Source organism: Poecilia reticulata, linkage group LG1, assembly GCF_000633615.1.
Source record: "Poecilia reticulata strain Guanapo linkage group LG1, Guppy_female_1.0+MT, whole genome shotgun sequence".
NCBI classification, from domain to species: Eukaryota; Metazoa; Chordata; class Actinopteri; order Cyprinodontiformes; family Poeciliidae; genus Poecilia; species Poecilia reticulata.
Window position 1 is genome coordinate 31,984,283 of NC_024331.1, and position 12,547 is coordinate 31,996,829.

Here is a 12,547-nt window from a genome sequence, read left to right on the forward strand (position 1 = left end):
GAGGGAGAGGAGGGAGAGGACGGAGAGGAGGGAAAGGAGGGAGAGGAGGGAAAGGAGGGAGAGGAAGAAGATGAGGGAGAGGAGGGAGAGGAAGAAGATGAGGGAGAGGAGGGAGAGGAGAAGCTTGTTTCCAAAAAATGGGTTGTCAATAATTTGTCAAACATTTTTGGTTTAACAAAAATTAAAATATTTTATACTGTTCAGTTGTGCTTTTTTGTTCAGTAACGCTGAACCACTAAAAGCCCAGACTTTCTTCATTTATTTATAGATGCTGCAGTTTTAAAATCCTTTAAAGAAGAAATAAGAACAATTGTGAAAAACCAGTCCGTATCATGGCACCATGCATCTCTCCTACTAAAAGGTTCATGAAATGCTGCACATTGTCTCTGTATAAATAAGAGACAATGAATAAACAGTGTGAAGGCGACCCGCTCCAGGTGAGCGGCTCCTGGCGAGTTGCTCTCCGGGCGAGCCGCTCTCCGGGAGACCCGCTCCGGGAGACCCGCTCTGGGCGAGCCGCTCCTGGTGAGCTGCTCCGGGCGAGCCGCTCTGGGCAAGCCGCTCAATGCATCATGACATTTCACCCAGTAGCTCAACATTCCTCCAAAGCTGGAAAGACTCAAAGCCAGTTGTAACAAACACTTTACTGCAGGTGTTGCTGCTGAGAGCGGCCCAACCAGTTACTGGTTGGTCTGCAAATTCTTAAAAAGTCTGAAATTCATGTATATAAAGTAAAGGCCTTTAAAATGGACAACATGGACGACTTTCAAACATTTCTTTGGAGCTACAGGTCCTAAATTCCTTCATAATGGTCTTAAAAATCTTAAGCTTGAGGTGGTGAAACCTGCACACACCCTGTTTTCACACAGGATCATGAAGGTTTGGATTTTTTCTTGCATAATAATAAAGACATTCTACGTTTCCTTGTATTGTCTTTGACTAATATTTAAATCAGTTTGATGTTCTGAAGCACTGAAGTGGGACAAACATGCAGATAAAATCGTGAACGGTGCAAACAGTTTTTCACACCATCACTGTGTTTGCTAACGTGAGGATGAGCGTCTTACAGGTTTTCTCCTTCAGCAGCTGGACCTGCTGCTTCAGGAACTCGATGATCTGATCGGCCTCCGCCGCTCGCTGCTCCAGCCTCAACAGCGGATTGGGAGTCGACATCTTGATCAGGGAGCGAGCGACAAACCTGGAAGGAAACAGAAACAACAAACAGCCGTGTTTATGAAACAAGATGCAATCTGCAGACCAGAGGGCTGAACGTGCTACAAGAAAAAAACAAAACAAAGTGTTTTGAATTGTAGTAAACAGCGGCGTTCAGTGAGGTTAGAGTCGCAGTGACTCCAGCTGTGTACAAACAGAAGCGGAAGATGAACATTTGAGCTCCAAAGCCGACATTTTAGAAGAGCTTCACCACAGAGTTCAGGCAGTCTCAACAAAAACAGGAGGCTGTAGTCTCCTGTTGTTGGTCAGACTGCAGGATACAGATCATAACTCAAATATGGAACATGAAGCAGAGAAATACATTTGTGCAATTAGCTGTCAGATATTAAGACAAATGATGAATGCAATAATATTGGTGAATTTTGCCACAATAAGGAGACGATTTGTAATAAACAGCAATTAGAGCTGTGCCACAGATTATAAATAACATCCAATTTACAATTTTAATCCATTTCTTTATCTCACTTTCTTTTCTAAAGAAAAAATTACAAATGACAGAAAATATTTAGAAACATTTTTAATCGCAGTCAGACTTAAAGCTAGTTGAGACGTAGCTGGATATCTGGGAAATTAATGCATTTGTATGCGTCTTGGCTTTTCATCCACACAAAAACTCCACTAAATATCATTAAAATGATTATTTATAAAAACTCAGACCAAAGTGGATATTTGGGAAAAAGAAGACGTAGGATCCTGCGCATAAATAATGCACCAATATGTCCACATAGTTGCTCTCTGGGATGTTTCTGGATGTTTCCCCAGATCTGAATCTCTCAGGTCTGCAAATAGTTCCTTTAATTCAAGCTTGGAGTTTCTGTCAACTATTGGACCCGATACAGACAGGTGTGTGTGTGTGTGTGTGTGTGTGTGTGTGTGTGTGTGTGTGTGTGTGCGTGTGTGCCTTTTCGATTCAAGTCCTCCAGCCAGTCAGCTGAATTTACCACAGGTAAGCTTTTTGCAATAAATCAAATAACAGCAAGCTCAAATAAAATGAGCTTGATAATTTACATTCTGATGATTAATATCTGAAGAGCAGTTTTGTTTATAGAGGAAACATAATCCAATTTATTTATGGTTTCTGTCATGCGTGCTTTTTATTTCAGCTATATTTATCGTTTTTGGTTGTTGGGTTTTATTTTCAATATTTAAATATCTTTCAGTTCCAGTCTTAAGTGTTCTTTACAAAATTAAAGTTTATTGGTCTTTGAGAGTGTGAATTTGCCATGTTATGCCAAATATTAATATATTATTTGAAAATGGTCTCAAAACAACAATTTATCATCCAGCAGAATTTGCTGCGGTGAAAAGCCTGAGCTCTATTTAAGCTGCAGAAACATTTCCAGGATGGTCAGTGGAAACTCCAGTCTGAGCTTCATCTCAATGGGCATGAAGTACAATATTACATAAACTTTATTTCTTGGCTTTCTATTTTTAAGAGATTTGTGAAACACTCAAAAACTTAAATCCACATCGTCCTGATGGGGTATTTGTGTATAAAATCTTGAGGAAGAGATTAATTTAATACAATTTGTAATAAAGCCGGAACAAAATGTGTGAAAAGTGAAGCAATGTGAATGTTTTATAGATGCACTGTGTATGTAAAATAAAGTTCTGGAGAAATGAGTGTAATAATTAAAAACGTATCAAGAGCAGCGTTAATTCAAAGCTACAGATCAGTTTGACTTTGGGGAATAGAAATGAATAGACTCCGAGTCGGGGCGGAAGAAGTTTTTCCGATGCTGCAGCGTGGAGCAGAAAATGTCTCAGACATATTACAGGAAAAACAAAAGCTGGCTGGAGATGAAAACTGAGGAAATTAAAAACACAGAAGGGCTGGAGTTGATCAGATCAGGGATCAAAGCAGAAACCGATCTGAATTAAACAGCTCCAGTGGTGAAGACATCATAAAAGAAAGAACGAGTGAAGCTCTGAGCACTAAACTGTGTATTAGGTATTATTAGTTGTTACTGCGCAGCTAAAAATCGGCCCACACAGACGGTTCGGATTAAACATGGAAAACTGCCACATTTATTTAGTGTTTTCTTGCCAGGATGTGGAAGTGTTTCCAGCTTTATGGTTCACTTTCTGAGAAGAAACAGTCAGTAGGAATGCACCAAACAACCTGTTTACCAGGCAAAATGGAGACGGAGAGCCAGCGCCACCTACAGGCCGCAGGAGGCTCAGCACATTTTCAGTTAGAAGAAGCCAAGAGTCAGACTGGCCTGGAAACAGGAGATAAATCCGGCTGTCCTCTAATATCCGACACTTTTAAAACATTTAGGAGTCATGTCATTATCAGCATGATTCATAAACTGATGTAATGAGTTCAGGTCATTACGACTTCCAGGTTCTGTCTGCAAAATCTAAACTCAAACTATAACTTCGTTTTATATGTGTCCATGCTCTGTCACAGCTTAATTAGCTCCTCGATATTTAACCAGGAGAACATCTAAAACCATCAACTGGGGCTACATAATATATCACTAACATATTGTAATTGCAAGATCTTTATGGTGAATATTCTTATAGAAAAGGACTGTTTGGGGTGCAATAATTGTTGGTTAATATATGTTAAGTTGTGTTTTCATGCTAAATGTAATATTTAACCAGTAGAACAGAAATGAAATGACATCAGACTAATGTAGCACCTTATCTCTTTACAATAGACGTGTTCTGATACAATATCGGAAATCGGTCCAAAATCAGTCAAATGAGTATCAGAATATATCGATCTGCATGTAAAATCTCCGATATAAGCACACTGATAAAAGCACCCGCTCCAGTATTTAGTCTGCTCCATGATTTCCATCCTGCAGCAGACCCAAATGGATAATATTATTACATGGGCCAGTTGTTCTCATACATATTGTGGTCAACTGCTGTTCTCTGTTTGAGTAATATCACTTGATCAAGCCTGTTCTAACATTTCACATAATATATCACTAACATAGTATGTCTGTATGATTCGTGCTGATACGATAATGTGTCAGTATCGGCCGATACTGAAAGCTGCAATATCGGTATGTTTAAAGGGAAAAGTTGTATAGAGACACCTCTTCTTTACGATGGCAAACTACTGGATTGTAGTCACATAATTCTATGAGAGGAAGTCTGACAGAAGGTTCACCGGTGCCACCAGTGAAGTGTCTTACCAGGGACACGAAAACGTGATGGACGCGATGAGGGACTGGAACCGGCAAACTGACAGCAGGAGGAACTACTGCTGAAATAAACTGGGCACAATCTCCCAGTTTATTTCACGACCACAAACGTTCACACCAAACACAAATGTCGATGTCAAAGATGCCAAAGGTTACAAAGAGACGGAACAGGTTAGAAACGGCTAACTGAAGAAGAAGAAAGAAGAAAACGGGCATAAATCGCACCTGATATTGTCATTGCAATATTTGCCAATATTATCGCCATTAATCTACCCTCATTTATGGTAACGTTACATAAAACATGCAGCCAGTTATGATTTCTGAAAGTTTTCCATGAAACTGAAAGTAATGCGTTACTGATTGGGGATATTTTAGCACAAACTAATCATGTTTATATTATACTATCAATTCTTACTCCTATTATGACAGATGAAACTAAATAACAGCTCATATTATGGCGGTATTTTGTTTATTATATTAATTAAGTTGGAACATTTCCTCAGCAGGCTGAAAATATGAACTTCAGTCAATGTTGCGTCAGTTAAATCAGCTTATTTCACTTTAAACTGCATTTAGAACTGATAATAGTTAGCTGGACGTTACAAATGGCTTATCATATACTACAGTAATTAGTGTCGTAACCAAGACAAAATAAAAACAAAAACACAAAACTTACATGTACCACTGGAATCCCAACACGTTTTAAGGACAGCGGGCGCTGCACAGTTAGCCTCGTACTGATTTACTAGCAGGCATGTCGGAGGAAGCCCCGCTCTGCTAGGGCCCCAGCGTGTGTAGATCTCCACACTATCCGGATGAGAAGGAATTTCCACAGAGAGGCGTTTCCTGCGCACATCCGGATGCTGTAAAAATCGATGATTGCTGATTGACTGAAGGAGGCAGCGGAAGTTGCCTGCTTTTCTTTTGTGTTTGAAATCACACCAGTTAAATAAAATTGAAATACAAAAAAAAAAAAAACATGTTATGATGACACTAATTTTTTTCATTCACAACTTTCTGCGGATTTTCTTTTGTATGTACATGTATTTGCTTTTGTCTCACAAAAATAACGTCACTCAGGGTACTAATTTCTCTAAAACCCCTCCCATCTGAACAGGTGTTACCATGGACATACATTATATTATGTCTATGAATGTTACACCAAAGGGTTTTTTCTAATTTTCTCAAGTTGATTATCTTCGTCTAGAATGTTTGTGTTATTTAAACAAGTCCGAAATACGACTCACTCTAAATGTTTTTATCCAAGTCTAAATTTTAAATGTTTGAGGTCAGCATTTACTACCAGCGGAAATTTAAAGCAAAACACATGTGGTTAATAAAAGATTAATATTTTATGTTACATCTTCCAATTTTGTCTGTATCTTCCAAATTGTTTCCATCAGTGACAAAAAAACCCTAAATGTGTGTTTAGTGTGGAATTCATTTATTATATTTATTTTTACACAATATCCAACATTAGAAAGAAATGCTACTTCAGAGAAGGTTGGACAGGAAGGCATACCGTTTTAACTTACTGAATATTTTAATCTTCTTCCCAGAGTCAAACTTTCTCTACAATCTGTTGAACTGAAGATAAAGACAAAATAGACAAGCCTAAAATCTAAATATATGAAATATGAAGACTGAATCAAAGTAAGGCCCTTATGAAATTAATCATAATGAATATTGATGAAGCCAGTCAGTATTGATTCCTTTCTATGATACACTGAGTAATTATTTTTATTATTTCATGTCCTTTCTTTGTTCTTTATTCAGACAATAAAAACAGTCACACCAATCATTTTACACATTTCTGTTTTATTAATATTCATAAAAACAAAACAGCAGGCTGAGATCTAAAACATGTTGGGAGTTTTTGAAATTTATTCTGCTGTTGAAAACGCAGATATTTCTGGGCTGAGCCCCCCAACGTTTCAGGATCCTCTCAATGCCCCTGCATCACATCAGAATATGAATCTTTTTAGTCACTTTAAAGAATATAAAAATAATTAGACACAGAAATATAACCCACAACTGACCTGCAGCTGTGGAGGAATAAAAACAAGTTTTATAAAAGGTCATTTCATTTATTAAATAAACATTTAAGAAACGTTTTCATCTGGGGCCCGCGCTCAGTAAGATACAGTGTGTTCGGTTTTTTCAAAAGGCATCATGGGGACAGCAGTTAGAGTAACATTTAAAGAGGAGGCCTTCATATCCACATGCATCTGCATCTATATCCATCGTTCTGTCTTCTTTCAAAGCTTCAGCAGACGTTTAAAGGTCCTTCAGAGCACCAGACATCCTCAAATCTGTCTTCATCAACATACCAAATCAACCAAATCATCCTGCCCTCCCTATTCCATCTGAAGGCAGTTCCCATTGCTGACGTGAGCCGGGATGCAGAGGTTCAGGTTGTCCACCCTCCTGTAGACGAAGTGGAAGACGTGTGCGAGCGGCCGGCTGTGCAGCTCGGCTTTGATCTGCTGGGGGTGCGTGTCGGCGGCGAGCTGCTGCCTCGTTTCCTCGGTGATCAGGAACAGCGCGTAGTTCTCGGGGTCGGGGATCTTGAACTTGTAGGCGCAGAGGGAGCAGACCTCCTCCGCCGTGGTGTACGGCTGCACCTGCAGGGTTTTAGCTGTGCAGCCCAAACCCACCTCCTGCAGGGCGACCCGGAGAAAGTTCTGTGGAAGGAAAACTCACATTATAGCTTCATGAAGAAGCAGCAAAAGAGAGTTTACGTAGGGTCTGTATTTGGGATCATTGTGCTGTTGGAACAAGCAAATGCTAAATGTTGGCTTGATGTGAACTTGAAGGATTTGGGGTAGAAATGCACCATTCCACTTTTTTCACTTTAAATACCGATACCGATATCTGAGGTTTAGTATCGGACGATATCGATCCGATACAGAAAAACAGCTGAATTGACTGAAAGTGTTTCTTTTTTGCTTCAGCAAAGACGTAAAAGTACTGAATTACAAATTCATTTGATAACTGTGCACTGGTGCAGCTCACTTAAAAACACAAAAAGCTTCACAAGCTGGTCAAACGCGTCAAATCAACTTTAATTTGTTCAGCCAATGTAAAATAAACACTGAAGAAACTAAAACTGACACAAACAACAGGTCGACTGCTTTAGTCAAACATGCAAACTGCAACAAATCTTCTCTCAAATGGTTCAGAAAGTGCAGAAAGGAATTCTAAATATAATATAAATAATAAAGCATGGCGTCGCTCAGAGGACAAAGCGTAGAATTAGACTCAATAGATCTGTCTGTATAGATCGGGCACAATGTCATAGACATTTTTTTCCAATATTGGGACCAATGCAGATATTGATATTGGATTTGTACTTCTTTAATTGGAAGGTTGTTCTTCATCCCCACAGCATGATGCTACCACCACCATGCTTGACGGTGAACATACAGTGTTACACCTTCAAACAGACTTCCTGTCTCTTTGGTTTTTCCAGAAGACGTCTGCATTTTCTCTGTGGACGGCTGCAAATTCAGTCAAGCTTGATGTTTTCCGTGTTTGAGCCTCTCATTTCATAATAGCTTAAAGATGACTCCATTTTGGAAACTGGCATTAATAATGCAGTAGTTTCATGTTTCTGAACATCCTAACCTGTTTGCCTCTCAGGGGGACAGTTTTGGCCAGATGGCTGAACTTTGGACACGGCTGGGTGTTCCAGCAGGAAATGATCCCAAACACACATCCAAACTGCTTTTGGAACGCAGGCAGTTTCCATTCGTCATGCAGGAACACCAAAATAAAAGCGCTGCATGCAGTTACTCCACTAGGGGGTGCTGTCTACCAAAACACGGATCATCTGATCCACATGGTGCTGTGTTAGTAAAGTTACGACGCAGCACCGTTCATGCATGTTTCTGATGCAGAGAAAGTTCTGATTTAAATCGGTACAAATTGGACTCACTGCCTGGATGTTCAAGGTGGGCTCAGGTCAGGTGAGGTACCTGGAAGTCGTCCACAGAGGGGGCGGAGCGCTGCGACGTTCGCCGGCGGTGCCACTGGTGCAGCGTGTTCCTGGCCTCAGAGCTCAGAACCTGGGCCGCCTGCTCCTCCTGGAAGTTCTTGATGAGCGCCATGGCGCCGTAAGCGCTGGTCAGGTAGTAACCACCTGGAGGAGCAGGCAAACACAACGATATAAACATTTCTGCTTTATATTCAGAGTCAGTTTTATCTTATGTCAGGGCGTTTAAAATCATCAAAGTCTGCAGCACGTTTCCTCTTTAGGTTAAATAATTATTTCAGAGTAACAGGTTTCAACACCGCTGTTCAAAATGAACAACGTTTGAAGCAGAACAGATGTAACAGGCTGAACATGTGATCATTTCTTTGTTGCTTTTGTATTTATAATTATTCATGTTTTTCATTGGTTCAAAGCAGCTTAGTGTCGCTTCCCGTCCTTTTACTTCACTTATTTGTGTTAGTTTGCTAGAAGAGAAGTTAAACTTTACGGTACACTAATGCATCTATAGCTCAAAACTAGTTGACCCCTCACCCAGCTTTTTAATGTAATTAAGACTCAGGAAGGAGAAAACAAACACAATCCTAAAATAATGACAAAAATAGGCAGAGTTTACCAGGCAGGAAATTTCACATTAATCTCCTCTGACAGAAAAAGCAGGATATCCTGAAAATGATTTGCTTACATATCTGAACCAGTGACGCTAACTGAAGCCAGAACACAGAGCACTCATTCACAATAATATTAATAATAATAATAATCTGGTGCTACATTCAGAATTTAATGAGAAATAAGAAGAATGAGTCTAGAATGAAGGTAGAGTATAAAACTTTATACTCTGATGAACGAATGTTGTATTATTATTAATTCAATTAAAAATTAAAACTTCAACTGTGCTAGTTTTAATTTAGCTAACTTAAACAACTGAACCCACGAGTGAAGGTCTGTTCCAAAGAAACATTTCCTGAAGTGCAAACCGTGCAGGTAGGAGTGATTTCAAATGAGATCCTGCTGAGGATGAGATAATATAGTAGGACATGATTTGTCTTTGACATACGGAGGAATCAACGTGGTTGAAGTTGAAGCTTTAGCATTAGTGGAACTAATATTGATGATTAGTGCCAACTAACGTTTTAAAAAATGAGCTCCACTATAAATTTGGTCAGAAACTTTTACATCCCAGATCTTCTTCTTGGTGAGCGTAGGAAGCGCTCTGACTTCATCTGCCGTCTTTTTTTTAAGGGTTTAGTTATTTTTAAACAGATGGTTCTCTTTTTATGTTTTTTCTATATGGTTCATATTTTTGTTGTACAATTTCTGCCTCAAAATAAGGAACCCACAACTTAATTTATAAAGAAATGAAACCAGATGACGCGTAAATTACGAGATAAAAGCTGAAACCTCCTTTCTTTAAAACAGAAACCGTTCGGTTCTGTCTGAGGCCGGGTTGCCTCCAGCTCCTGACATCGGCCGCTGTGCCACGCAGGTCGACTCTGATAGGAAAATATTTCACCATGCGAGGTCGACGCCCATCCCGTCTCATCTGAATCAGATCCAGTCTATTCAAATCAAACACTGGACGGTATTTCCTAACCGACTCGTGAGAACCTTTCCTTCCTCTGCACACACCTCAGATGTTGTCACTAAATCATCTGGCAGAACAAAGATCGAATAATCACAGGGAAAATTACAAAGGGCTTAAAAACTCAAAGAAAATAATGGAATTCCAGCCATGAAATAAACCGGACATGGAAAACAGAGTTAATGGTTCAAACGCATTTTCTGTTAAAAGAAAAACAACTTTAAACTATTTCAGGGTAGTTATTTTTATTTGAATTAAAGGTTTGATCCTGCAAACTCCTAATACTCATAAAAAAGCTGCTAAGAATATTAGACAGGTTTATTGTCTCATTCTCAAGGTTCAAGTTTCTTTAGTAAAACACTGTTTATTTCTTTAGTCAATAAAAAGCAACAAATATTTGAATCTGGTAACAAGCAACGTATGCAGCAAGTCCTGAACTCTTCCTCAATTTACGCAGAGCTGCGGCTGATCAGAGTCACTGACGGTGGAAACATCTGCTGGTTTTATTTTATATGAATCAGAGATGATGCTCTTTTCAGAAATGTTTTTTCAGAAACCCGGCGAGAAAATGGGAAAGATTGGAAACATATGATTTTCTTCTACTACTCTCCAATTTTGTATTATTTGTTTCAGAATTGAACTTTATGTTCCGTCTCAGGTTTTTACTTTTCAGCTGTAGCTGAACATGGAAAGTACTCCTGGATCAGCGCGCCTGTGATTTTGTGTTTTGTCCTCTTGACCCAGTCGGTCAGGACAGATGGTTCGTTCACACTGATCCACGTTCTGCTTCTGCTGGAGGTTTCTTCTTGTTAAAAAGAGTTTTCCTTCAGGAACCATGTGTAGTACTTTAAGCTCTTTATAGTTTTTGAAGTTCTATAAAGAGAAAAGTTCTCCTGGGTGTGGTATGAAAAATAAAACTCTAAGTTTAAAACAACTTACATTTTGCTTTTATGTTTTACAGAACTCGTCTTGGATTTGAATCCTTCTTTCTTGTTTTGTTTTTTTTGCCAATTCTGTCTTTCAGCAGAAGGAAATGAGTTGATATCTCATAATATTCTGCATGTCTATTGTATGTAATCCATATTTTAACGTTTGTGCAGATTTACCAGGAAGTTATCATTCATAAATCAGCTGGCTGGCAGTTTTTTTCTGCTAAACTAAATCTGGGAATCAGGAGTTTCTGTTTTTTTGGAAACAGCTTCCAGATCAGACTCAGTCAAAAAAACCCGCAAATTTGCCAATTTAAATTGAAACAAAAAGTAACAAGGTGCCACAAAGCTTTTGGGTTCTGAAGAAAACAGAAGATGTTGCGAAATAACTGATGAGTGAAACTCGTGTCACATGTTGCTGAGGGGGATTTTCCTCTGCTTGGCTGATTTCAGCAGAAATCTTCTCCATGATAAGACGGACGTGGATCCATAACGTTCAGATATTTGTCGGCTGCACATAGAAGCGATTTCAGAATAAAATTCGGTCTCGTTCCTTTGAAAGGCAGAGCTCAGTGGAAAATGTCCTTTCTGAAGAAACTGAAACAGGCGTTCAGATGAACTTCCTGATCTGCTACCATCGGACCGCTGCTCAACGCTCTGCCTCAGGCTGCCACAAAGCTCAGCTCCACTAGTTTATTTTAATTTTATTTGATGAGAAACATAAGCTTGGAACCGCTGATCAAACAATGTTTGAAAAATCAAATAAAATGAGAAATAACTTAAGAGTTCTGGGGCTGCAAACCAGAATATCATCAAAACTTTATTTATTTCAGAAATTAAGCTAAAATAACTGAACTCATTTGCATGGATTGATAGTTGTCAGTGTTGCTGGTGCACCTTTTCCTAGCACACTTTTTCCTTCCACTAAACTATGTAATAACATTTTGGGATTCAGCTGTTCTTTAGCACTCAGCCGTTTGTGGCCGACCTCCCTTCGGTAGGAGTCAGTGACCCTCAGCTGTGAAGTCAACAGTCTTTCTAACAAACCTTTTAATGTTCTGAGCAACAAAATTATGTTTTTTATTAACAGAAGGTCATAAAAATTAAAATGAAGAGAAAAAAACAGTTGCAACGTATCTGTGTGTGTGATAAAGCTGCATGGGAGTTTCATTTTTTTTAATTAAATAACAATTAGATTAATTTTTTATGATTTTATGGAGAAGCGTCTGCATCTGAAATGGACCAAAGATGGGATTTTTTTTTTTTTACTTAATGAACTTAAATACTTTTTAAAGTTATTAGGGCTGCAGCTAACAATTATTTTAGCAATCAAATCAATTATTTTGACAAAGGGATAAAAAATTGTCACTTTCATTCATCCATTTTTGGAAAATGTTATGAAACCATTAATGAAACTCCTTTTTAAATAAAGAAATAGACATTCTATTGCCTGAACACATGGCAGCATTCCTTCGGATCAGAGTTTAACCTCAGATGGATCAGAACCAACCTTCTCCCTGCAGCAGCGTCGGGTCCAGCAGCTCCATCATGTACTGAACCTCGGTGTCCAGCTGCGGCATGTCGCACTGAGCCACAACGTAGGTCAGCATGGGCAGGAAGTCGTCGGCCCCGTACATCCTCCCTGCGAGGA

The 12,547-nt window shown here is 39.1% G+C and overlaps 2 protein-coding genes across 10 annotated transcripts in view; both read right to left on the reverse strand.

Moving 5' to 3' along the window:
* aimp1a (aminoacyl tRNA synthetase complex interacting multifunctional protein 1a) overlaps positions 1 to 5,187 on the reverse strand; it is a 14,595-nt gene extending 9,408 nt beyond the window's left edge. Inside the window, exons 1-2 of the mRNA XM_008422459.2 lie at positions 5,071 to 5,187; positions 1,068 to 1,198 (exon numbers count right to left, since the gene is read on the reverse strand). Of these exons, the coding sequence (XP_008420681.1) occupies positions 1,068 to 1,198; positions 5,071 to 5,072 (133 nt within the window). The 5' untranslated portion in view covers positions 5,073 to 5,187. The remainder of the gene's footprint in view (positions 1 to 1,067; positions 1,199 to 5,070) is intronic.
* A 1,005-nt stretch (positions 5,188 to 6,192) lies between these two features.
* LOC103472642 (ras and Rab interactor 2) overlaps positions 6,193 to 12,547 on the reverse strand; it is a 35,004-nt gene continuing 28,649 nt past the window's right edge. For 8 of the 9 annotated variants that reach the window (XM_017306786.1, XM_008422410.2, XM_017306796.1 and 5 more), the window contains 3 exons: positions 12,407 to 12,538; positions 8,372 to 8,535; positions 6,193 to 7,078 (listed from right to left, as the gene is read on the reverse strand). In XM_017306786.1, coding sequence (XP_017162275.1) covers positions 6,752 to 7,078; positions 8,372 to 8,535; positions 12,407 to 12,538 — 623 coding nt within the window. In that variant the 3' untranslated portion in view covers positions 6,193 to 6,751. Of the gene's footprint in view, positions 7,079 to 8,331; positions 8,536 to 12,406; positions 12,539 to 12,547 lie in introns of all 9 variants that reach the window. The other variant, XM_017306800.1, reaches the window with a different exon arrangement.